General features: G+C 39.8%; 1 protein-coding gene across 1 annotated transcript in view; it reads left to right on the forward strand.

Annotated features, from left to right (window-relative positions):
• The window catches only part of LOC128661351 (zinc finger protein 585A), a 1,234,370-nt gene that overhangs the window by 32,301 nt on the left and 1,190,651 nt on the right, over window positions 1-11,418 (forward strand). Inside the window, exons 2-4 of the mRNA XM_053715615.1 lie at window positions 8,603-8,750; window positions 9,078-9,176; window positions 9,324-9,395. Coding sequence (XP_053571590.1) covers window positions 8,642-8,750; window positions 9,078-9,176; window positions 9,324-9,395 — 280 coding nt within the window. The 5' untranslated portion in view covers window positions 8,603-8,641. The remainder of the gene's footprint in view (window positions 1-8,602; window positions 8,751-9,077; window positions 9,177-9,323; window positions 9,396-11,418) is intronic.

Raw genomic sequence — 11,418 nt, forward strand, 5'->3', positions numbered from 1 at the left:
GACCATGTACCTCACAGTCAGCAGACACATTCCAGGCAATCAGCAGCAGACCCTCCCTCCCAGACCCTCCTACCTCCTGGACAGCATCCATTTTAGATTCATTTGGAAGCTGCATTCTTAGAGAGAGGAGGGACAGTGTAGCTGCTGTTGATTTAATAGGGAAATCGATAGCTAGGCTAGTGTATTCAGTGTCCACTACAGTCCTGAAGGACTCATCTGATCTCTGCTGTAAGGACAGCACCCCAAAAAGCCCTTTTTAGGGCTAGAACATCAGTCAGCTTTTTTTTTTTTTCCCCGTGTAATCTAATTACAGTTGCCTGCCTGCCAGCGTGTGTGTCAGGCTCACAGCGTATACTGTGCCCACTTGCCCAGTGCCACCACTCATATCTGGTGTAACAGTAGTGTAGATTTAAAAAAAACACTTTTTTGACTGTGTTAAATAATAGCAGTCAGTTTCCTTCACACGTGTGCGTTTCAGTACCTGCCTGCCAGGGCACAGTGTCACCCCAGTGCAATTCATATCTGGTGTAACAGTAGTGTAGATTTAAAAAAAAACAACCTTTTTTGACTGTGTTAAATAATAGCAGTCAGTTTCCTTCAGACGTGTGCGTTTCAGTGCCTGCCTGCCAGGGCACAGTGTCACCTCAGTGCAACTCATATCTGGTGTAACAGTAGTGTACATTTAAAAAAAAATAATACAATTTTGACTGTAATAGATTGAATAGCAGTTAGTTGTCTGCAAGCGTGTGTGTCTGGCCTACAGCGTCTACTCTGCCAACTTCTGCCAGTGCACAGTGCCACTCATATATGTTGTCACAGTAGCTTGCACGCATAGTACCACTAATCGAAAAAACAATGACAGGCAGAGGCAGGCCACCCCGCAGGGGCCGTCGTGTTCGTGGTGCTGTGATTCCCTTTGGCCCTAGAATAATGCCCAGTGTTCAGAATTTATGAAAGTGAATATCATTATAAAAAGTCTCTTAATAGAATTGTCCAAATGTCCTTCAAATAGCACAATTAAAATCCAGTTTGTACAAGTGAAGATATCCTTGTTAAAGTGTTTAAGTGGTAGATAGTTCCTAATATATTTACTCCAAATATGATGTTCCCATGTGTCTTCAATGTCCTAATCAGAAAAATAAACAAACATAGTGCAATATTGCTAGTCCAAAATAGCTGAATAGGTAATGAACTCACCAAATAGGGACCTGACCCGTGAATATCAGCAAACAATCTACGCGTTTCGATCCTCTTGGATCTTTTTCAAGACTTTTTATTCACTTTCATAAATTTAACCAAGACATCATCACCATCTAATTTCTTTCATGTAATTAGCAAGAGTCCATGAGCTAGTGACGTATGGGATATACATTCCTACCAGGAGGGGCAAAGTTTCCCAAACCTTAAAATGCCTATAAATACACCCCTCACCACACCCACAATTCAGTTTTACAAACTTTGCCTCCGATGGAGGTGGTGAAGTAAGTTTGTGCTATATTCTACGTTGATATGCGCTCTGCAGCAAGTTGGAGCCCGGTTTTCCTCTCAGCGTGCAGTAAATGTCAGAGGGATGTGAGGAGAGTATTGCCTATTTGAATGCAGTGATCTCCTTCTAAGGGGTCTATTTCATAGGTTCTCTGTTATCGGTCGTAGAGATTCATCTCTTACCTCCCTTTTCAGATCGACGATATACTCTTATATATACCATTACCTCTGCTGATTCTCGTTTCAGTACTGGTTTGGCTATCTGCTATATGTAGATGAGTGTCCTGGGGTAAGTAAGTCTTATTTTCTGTGACACTCCTAGCTATGGTTGGGCACTTTGTTTATAAAGTTCTAAATATATGTATTCAAACATGTATTTGCCTTGACTCAGAATGTTCAACTTTCCTTATTTTTCAGACAGTCAGTTTCATATTTGGCGCGAAAAAATATGGGCGTCACTTTTGTCTCCACATTATTTAAGTCTCATTTTTTATTGCTTCTGGTTGCTAGAAGCTTGTTCTTTGGCATTTTTTCCCATTCCTGAAACTGTCATTTAAGGAATTTGATCAATTTTGCTTTATATGTTGTTTTTTTCTATTACATATTGCAAGATGTTCCACGTTGCAACTGAGTCAGAAGATACTTCAGGAAAATCACTGCACAATGCTGGAGCTACCAAGCTAAGTGTATCTGCTATAAACTTTTGGTATCTGTTTCTCCAGCTGTTATTTGTATTGCATGTCATGTCAAACTTATTAATGCAGATAAAATTTCCTTTAGTACTGTTACATTACCTGTTGCTGTTCCGTCAACATCTAATTTTCAGAGTGTTCCTGATAACATAAGAGATTTTATTTTTTAAATCCATTAAGAAGGCTATGTCTGTTATTTTTCCTTCTAGTATACATAAAAGTCTTTTAAAACTTCTCTTTTTTTCAGATGAATTTTTAAATGAACATCATCATTCTGATACTGATAATGGTTCTTCTGGTTCTGAGGTTTCTGTCTCAGAGGTTGATGCTGATAAATCTTTGTATTTGTTCAAGATGGAATTTATTCGTTCTTTACTTAAAGAAGTGTTATTTGCATTAGAAATAGAGGATTCTGGTCCTCTTGATACTAAATGTAAACGTTTAAATAAGGTTTTTAAATCTCCTGTAGTTATTCCAGAAGTGTTTTATCTCCCTGATGCTATTTCTGAAGTAATTTCCAGGGAATGGAATAATTTGGGTAATTTATTTACTCCTTCTAGACGTTTAAGCAAATTATATCCTGTGCCATCTGACAGATTAGAGTTTTTTGGGACAAAAATCCCTAAGGTTATGGGGCTGTCTCTACTCCTGCTAATGTACTACTATTCCTACGGCAGATAGTACTTCATTTAAGGATCCTTTAGATAGGAAAATTGATTCCTTTCTAAGAAAAGCTTACTTATGTTCAGGTAATCTTCTTAGATCTGCTATATTTTTAGCGGATGTTGCTGCAGCTTCAACTTTTTGGTTAGAAGCTTTAGCGCAACAAGTAACAGATCATAATTTTATAGCATTATTTTTATTCTATAACATGCTAATAATTTTATTGGTGATACCATCTTTTGATATCATTAGAGTTGATGTCAGGTATATGTATCTAGCTATTTTAGCTAGAATAGCTTTATGGATTAAACTTGGAATGCTGACATGTCTTCTAAGTCAACTTTGCTTTCCCTTTCTTTCCAGGGTAAATAATCATTTTCGTTCCTTTCCTCACAAGGAACAAAAGCCTGATCCTTCATCCTCAGGAGCGGTATCAGTTTTGAAACTATTTCCAGTTTGGAATATATCCAAGCCTTATAGAAACCTATAGCCAGCTCCTAAGTACCTATGAAGGTGCGGCCCTTATTCCAGCTCAGCTGGTATGGGGCAGATTACGTTTTCTTCAAAGAAATTTGGATCAATTCCGTTCTTAATCTCTGGTTTCAGAAACATTGTTTCAGAAAGGTACAGAATTGGCTTCAAGTTAAGGCCTCCTGCTAAGAGATTCTTTTCTTTCCCGTGTCCCAGTTAACACAGCAAAGGCTCAGCATTTCTGAAATGTGTTTCAGATCTAGAGTTGGCTGGAGTATTTATGCCAGTTCCAGTTCTGGAACAGGGGCTGGGGTCTTATTTTATCTCTTCATTGTACCAAAGAAGGTCAATTCCTTCAGACCAGTTCCGGATCTATCATTATTGAATCATTATGTTAGGATACCAACATTCAAGATGGTTACTGTAGGACTATCCTGCCTTTTGTTTAGCAAGGGCATTATATGTCTACAATAGATTTACAGGATGTGTATCTGCATATTCCGATTCATCCAGATCACTTTTAGTGTCTGAGATTCTCTTTTTAGACAAGCATTACCAGTTTTGTGGCTCTACCGTTTGGCTTAGCCTCAGTTCCAAGAATTTTTTTCAAAGGTTCTCGGTGCCCTTCTTTCTGTAATCAGAGAATAGGGTTTTGGTATTTCCTTATTTGGACGATATCTTGGTATTTGCTCAGTCTTCTCATTTTCGAAGAATCTCATACGAATCGACTTGTGTTGTTTCTTCAAGTTCATGGTTGGAGGATCAATTTACCAATCAGTTCATTGATTCCTCAGACAAGGGTAACCTTTTTAGGTTTCTAGATAAATTCAGTGTCTATGACTCTGTCCTTGTCAGACAAGAGAAGTTTAACATTGATATCAGCTTGTCAAAACCTTCAGTCACAATCATTCCCTTTGGTAGCCTTATGCATGGAAATGTTGGGTCTTAGGACTGCCGCATCAGATGCGATCTCCTTTGCTCGTTTTCACATGCGACCTCTTCAGCTCTGTATGCTGAACCAATGGTGCAGGGATTACTCAAAGATATCTCAATTAATATCTTTAAACCGATTTTACAACACTCTCTGACATGGTGGACAGATCACCATCGTTTAGTTCAGGGGGCTTCTTTGTTCTTCCGACCTGGACTGTAATCGCAACAGATGCAAGTCTTACAGGTTGGGGAGCTGTGTGGGGGTATCTGACGGCACAAGGGGTTTGGGAATCTCAGGAGGTGAGATTTCCGATCAATATTTTGGAACTCCGTGCAATTTTCAGAGCTCTTCAGTCTTGGCCTCTTCTGAAGAGAGAGTTGTTCATTTGTTTTCAGATAGACAATGTCACAACTGTGGCATACATCAATCATCAAGGAGGGACTCACAGTCCTCTGGCTATGAAAGAAGTATCTCGAATTTTGGTTTGGGCGGAATCCAGCTCCTGTCTAATCTCTGCGGTTCATATCCCAGGTATGGACAATTGGAAAGCGGATTATCTCAGTCGTCAAACGTTGCATCCGGGCGAATGGTCTCTTCACCCAGAGGTATTTCTTCAGATTGTTCAAATGTAGGAACTTCCAGAAATAGATCTGATGGCTTCTCATCTAAACAAGAAACTTCCCAGGTATCTGTCCAGATCCCGGGATCCTCAGGCGGAGGCAGTGGATGCATTATCACTTCCTTGGAAGTATCATCCTCCCTATATCTTTCCGCCTCTAGTTCTTCTTCCAAGTGTAACCTCCAAGATTCTGAAGGAATGCTCGTTTGTTCTGCTGGTAGCTCCGGCATGGCCTTACAGGTTTTGGTATGCGGATCTTGTCCGGATGGCCTCTTGCCAACCGTGGACTCTTCCGTTAAGACCAGACCTTTTGTCTCAAGGTCCTTTTTTTCCATCAGGATCTGAAATCCTTAAATTTAAAGGTATGGCGATTGAACGCTTGATTCTTGGTCAAAGAGGTTTCTCTGACTCTGTGATTAATACTATGTTACAGGCTCGTACATCTGTATCCAGAGAGATATATTATAGAGTCTGGAAGACTTATATTTCTTGGTGTCTTTCTCATCATTTTTCTTGGCATTCTTTTAGAATACCGAGAATATTACAGTATTCTTTAGGATGGTTTAGATAAGGGTTTGTCCGCAAGTTCCTTGAAAGGTCAAATCTCTGCTCTTTCTGTTCTTTTTCACAGAAAGATTGCTATTCTTCCTGATATTCATTGTTTTGTACAAGCTTTGGTTCGTATAAAGCCTGTCATTAAGTCAATTTCTCCTCCTTGGAGTTTGAATTTGGTTCTGGGGGCTCTTCAAGCTCCTCCATTTGAACCTATGCATTCATTGGATATTAAATTACTTTCTTGGAAAGTTTTTTGTTCCTTTTGGCCATCTCTTCTGCCAGAAGAGTTTCTGAATTATCTGCTCTTTCTTGTGAGTCTCCTTTTCTGATTTTTCATCAGGATAAGGCGGTGTTGCGAACTTCTTTTGAATTTTTACCTAAAGTTGTGAATTCCAACAACATTAGTAGAGAAATTGTGGTTCCTTCATTATGTCCTAATCCTAAGAATTCTAAGGAGAAATCGTTGCATTCTTTGGATGTTGTTAGAGCTTTGAAATATTATGTTGAAGCTACGAAATCTTTTCGTAAGACTTCTAGTCTATTTGTTATTTTTTCCGGTTCTAGAAAAGGCCAGAAAGCTTCTGCCATTTCTTTGGCATCTTGGTTGAAATCTTTAATTCATCTTGCCTATGTTGAGTCGGGTAAAACTCCGCCTCAGAGAATTACAGCTCATTCTACTAGGTCAGTTTCTACTTCCTGGGCGTTTAGGAATGAAGCTTCGGTTGACCAGATCTGCGACTTGGTCCTCTTTGCATACTTTTACTAAATTCTACCATTTTGATGTATTTTCTTCTTCTGAAGCAGTTTTTGGTAGAAAAGTACTTCAGGCAGCGGTTTCAGTTTGAATCTTCTGCTTATGTTTTTCATTAAACTTTATTTTGGGTGTGGATTATTTTCAGCAGGAATTGGCTGTCTTTATTTTATCCCTCCCTCTCTAGTGACTCTTGTGTGGAAAGATCCACTTCTTGGGTAGTCATTATCCCATACGTCACTAGCTCATGGACTCTTGCTAATTACATGAAAGAAAACATAATTTATGTAAGAACTTACCTGATAAATTCATTTCTTTCATATTAGCAAGAGTCCATGAGGCCCGCCCTTTTTTGTGGTGGTTATGATTTTGTATAAAGCACAATTATTCCAATTCCTTATTTTATATGCTTTCGCACTTTTTTCTTATCACCCCACTTCTTGGCTATTCGTTAAACTGAATTGTGGGTGTGGTGAGGGGTGTATTTATAGGCATTTTAAGGTTTGGGAAACTTTGCCCCTCCTGGTAGGAATGTATATCCCATACGTCACTAGCTCATGGACTCTTGCTAATATGAAAGAAATGAATTTATCAGGTAAGTTCTTACATAAATTATGTTTTTTCACAACATTTCTTCATTATAATGTTATATATGGAACATTGACACTAAGACTTTTGAAAAGGTGTACACCTGTATTATCACACTTTTTTCCACATTTTTGGATTTTTATTTTTTTATTATTTTTTTGAGTAATTGTCTTTTTTCACCTCACAAGGTTTTGATTTTATCGTCATATATTTTTTCACTGTTTCTCATTTTTTACGGTCATTTTTATATATAATATTAATAGGTATCGATACCCTCATGTTTTAAAATTGTCTAGCATTGTTCTTATTTTTTAATATTTTTTGTATTGAGTATATTTGCACTTCGGATTTTTTCCATTTTACAAGACTGTTATACTGTATAATGGATGTTTTATAAAGGATCTGTATTCAACATTCCCTTGAGGTAAAGTAGGATTCCTACTATATGGTCAGGGTCCCAATCTATCCTAGAATCCTGTAAATGTATTAATCCCAAGATTTTGTGTTTTTATATTTTTATAATTTTTGTGAAATAAATATGTATACATTTTAATCTGATTATTACAAGTTTTACAACATTTTAAACACCCCTCTGACTCTATATAGCTAAGACTCCATTCAGGTGCTCTAAGCGCTCCTTTCAGCCTATGATATTTCTAGAACCAGTCCCTGTGTCAGCGCTGAATGTGACATTATATCAGTGTCAGGGCACAGGGACTCACTTTACTGACCCATCTGGTCCTGTGTGTATTTCCTACCTTCTGTGTGTCTGCTTGTTCTCAGTAACACTATCCTGGCTCTGTCAGTAAAGTGTGTGACAGAACCAGTCCCTGTGTAGGCGCTGAATGTGACATTATATCAGTGTCAGGGCACAGTGACTCACTTTACTGACCCATCTGGCCCTGTGTGTATTTCCTACCTTCTGTGTGTCTGCTTGTTCTCAGTAACACTCTCCTGGCTCTGTTAGTAAAGTGTGTGACAGAACCAGTCCCTGTGTCAGCGCTGAATGTGACATTATATCAGCGTCAGGGCACAGTGACTCACTTTACTGACCCATCTGTCCCTGCGTGTATTTCCTACCTTCTGTCTGTGTCTCTGCTTGTTCTCAGTAACACTCTCCTGGCTCTGTCAGTAAAGTGTGTGACAGAACCAGTCCCTGTGTCAGTGCTGAATGTGACATTATATCAGCGTCAGGGCACAGTGACTCACTTTACTGACCCATCTGGCCCTGTGTGTATTTCCTACCTTCTGTGTTATCTGCTTGTTCTCAGTAACGCTCTCCTGGCTCTGTCAGTAAAGTGTGTGACAGAACCTGTCCCTGTGTCAGCACTGAATGTGACATTATATCAGCGTCAGGGCACAGTGACTCACTTTACTGACCCATCTGGCCCTGTGTGTATTTCCTACCTTCTGTCTGTGTCTCTGCTTGTTCTCAGTAACACTATCCTGGGTCTGTCAGTAAAGTGTGTGACAGAACCAGTCCCTGTGTCAGCGCTGAATGTGACATTATATCAGCGTCAGGGCACAGTGACTCACTTTACTGACCCATCTGGCCCTGTGTGTATTTCCTACCTTCTGTGTCTCTGCTTGTTCTCAGTAACACTCTCCTGGCTCTGTCAGTAAAGTGTGTGACAGAACCAGTCCCTGTGTCAGCGCTGAATGTGACATTATATCAGTGTCAGGGCACAGTGACTCACTTTACTGACCCATCTGGCCCTGTGTGTATTTCCTACCTTCTGTCTGTGTCTCTGCTTGTTCTCAGTAACACTCTCCTGGCTCTGTCAGTAAAGTGTGTAACAGAGCCAGCCCCTGTGTCAGCGCTGAATGAGTTGTATGCTTTTCAGGTGCCTATAAAGTGCGATGATCTTGCCGTGTATTTCTCTATGGAGGAGTGGGATTATATAGAGGGACACAAGGAGCTTTACAAGGACTTCATGATGGAGACTCAGCAAGCACTAAGGACTATGGAGATCCCAGTAAACGAGAGCTCAGGTATCGCTGTGTAGTAATAAATATCTCACTCAGGAATTGCACATACACTACTGATGTGACTAACAGAGCAAATCTACAGCGAATCTATCATGCGTGATCTAATGAGCTGTCTGATTATAAACTAGTTTTATCCCTACCAAAAATATTAAAAACACAGTTAAAGGGTCAAGAGGAATTATTGTTAAATCGATTATATATTCATTTATATATGTAAATGTGTAAGTGCAAAAAGTAACAGATGTTTTGTTCTTAATTTAATACATTTAGATGCAATAAAAATTGTTTCATATTAATTTAACAAAATAAAGTGATTGTATTCTTTATTAGAATTAACAGGTCACAGAGATGAAAATCTAGACACAGGATCATGTAGAGAACTTGTACAGAATATTCAGCCTGTGGAGACCCCATCAGACGTCTCTGCAGGTAACAGATCTATGGCAGAAGCTACTATTAATGTTTTCAAACACTGATGTGTTGTGTAATATTACTGTATAATCAGATTGTGTGAGATAACTGCACTTAAATCCATTTAACCAAAAAACTCATTTTATTCTTTATTACAACTAACAGGTCTCAGTGATGAACATCTAGACACAGGATCACATGGAGAACAGAATATTCAGCCATCAGATGTATTTGTAGGTGAGTGATCTATGGTATAAGCTTCACAGTTAGAAAAATCAGATTCTAAAATGTTTCCCCCCTATGTAAATGATGAGCCTCAGTACAGACGGATTGTAATAATAAAATCTATTTGGTTCACATCCTTACCTTGTATTATCTTCTCTCTCACCCTCTGCTTTATGTAAATGGTACACACACCCTCTCTTCCCTTCCCTCTCACCCTCTACGTCATGTAAATGGTACACACACACACCCTCTCTTCCCTTCTCTCTCACCCTCTGCTTCATGTAAATGGTACACACACGCCCTCTCTTCCCTTCTCTCTCACCCTCTGCTTCATGTAAATGGTACACACACACGCCCTCTCTTCCCTTCCAGTGGAGGCTCCTCTATAGGAGCACTTGAGCACGTGAACCCCCTGTGTGAAACCCCTGAACCCCCTGACCCCTGATGAAAAAAAATAAATAAAAAAAAATTAAAGTACAAAATTAAAAAAAAATAATTCAATTTTTAAACCTTTTGTGCTTATTTAAATTAAAAAATCCTCCAGGCTCCACTGCAATTTTTGACTAAAAACATTTCAATTTGCTGGTTTTAATTATTTAGGCTGCCTTAGGGTTAAAGTGGAATGGTCTTTTGCCTAATACTTCTATCTATCGCACATGCTGTGCAGTGCGATAGATAGAAGTATAGGCAAAAGCTCTTTCCACTTTAAAACTGCATTGACTGCAGCTCCACCTATAGGCCAGCCCATAGCCTTCTTAAAGAGCACAGCTCTTAGTGTGCGGGAGCCAGCTGTCACGTGACACTCGCACACTAAGAGCTGTGTGTGTGTGGGACTGGGAGGAGGAGCAATGTCTTGAGGGCAGAGAGCAGTGAGCAGTAAAAGAAGCTCGCATGGCAAGCCTGCTGAGCTGAGCGAGGAGCCAGGACGGACTACCGGCTAGAGACTAATGAGACCGGGTGAGTGTAGTGAGTCAGACAGTGTGACAACTGACATCAGTAGCCATAGTCTAACAGTCTGAGTCCGGTAGATTAGTAGTAGTCTAGTACTTTAAGCTTAGGCAGGGGGCGGGCTTAAGGCTTAGGCAATAGGCAGAGACTAGAGTAGAGACTAGTTGAAAGCAGTGGAGGCTCCTCTATAGGAGCACTTGAGCACGTGAACCCCCTGTGTGAAACCCCTGAACCCCCTGACCCCTGATGAAAAAAAATAAATAAAAAAAAATTAAAGTTCAAAATTAAAAAAAAATAATTCAATTTTTAAACCTTTTGTGCTTATTTAAATTAAAAAATCCTCCAGGCTCCACTGCAATTTTTGACTAAAAACATTTCAATTTGCTGGTTTTAATTATTTAGGCTGCCTTAGGGTTAAAGTGGAATGGTCTTTTGCCTAATACTTCTATCTATCGCACATGCTGTGCAGTGCGATAGATAGAAGTATAGGCAAAAGCTCTTTCCACTTTAAAACTGCATTGACTGCAGCTCCACCTACAGGCCAGCCCATAGCCTTCTTAAAGAGCACAGCTCTTAGTGTGCGGGAGCCAGCTGTCACGTGACACTCGCACACTAAGAGCTGTGTGTGTGTGGGACTGGGAGGAGGAGCAATGTCTTGAGGGCAGAGAGCAGTGAGCAGTAAAAGAAGCTCGCATGGCAAGCCTGCTGAGCTGAGCGAGGAGCCAGGACGGACTACCGGCTAGAGACTAATGAGACCGGGTGAGTGTAGTGAGTCAGACAGTGTGACAACTGACATCAGTAGCCATAGTCTAACAGTCTGAGTCCGGTAGATTAGTAGTAGTCTAGTACTTTAAGCTTAGGCAGGGGGCGGGCTTAAGGCTTAGGCAATAGGCAGAGACTAGAGTAGAGACTAGTTGAAAGCAGTGGAGGCTCCTCTATAGGAGCACTTGAGCACGTGAACCCCCTGTGTGAAACCCCTGAACCCCCTGACCCCTGATGAAAAAAAATAAATAAAAAAAAATTAAAGTACAAAATTAAAAAAAAATAATTCAATTTTTAAACCTTTTGTGCTTATTTAAATTAAAAA

Source organism: Bombina bombina, chromosome 5 (assembly GCF_027579735.1).
Source record: "Bombina bombina isolate aBomBom1 chromosome 5, aBomBom1.pri, whole genome shotgun sequence".
Taxonomy (NCBI): domain Eukaryota; kingdom Metazoa; phylum Chordata; class Amphibia; order Anura; family Bombinatoridae; genus Bombina; species Bombina bombina.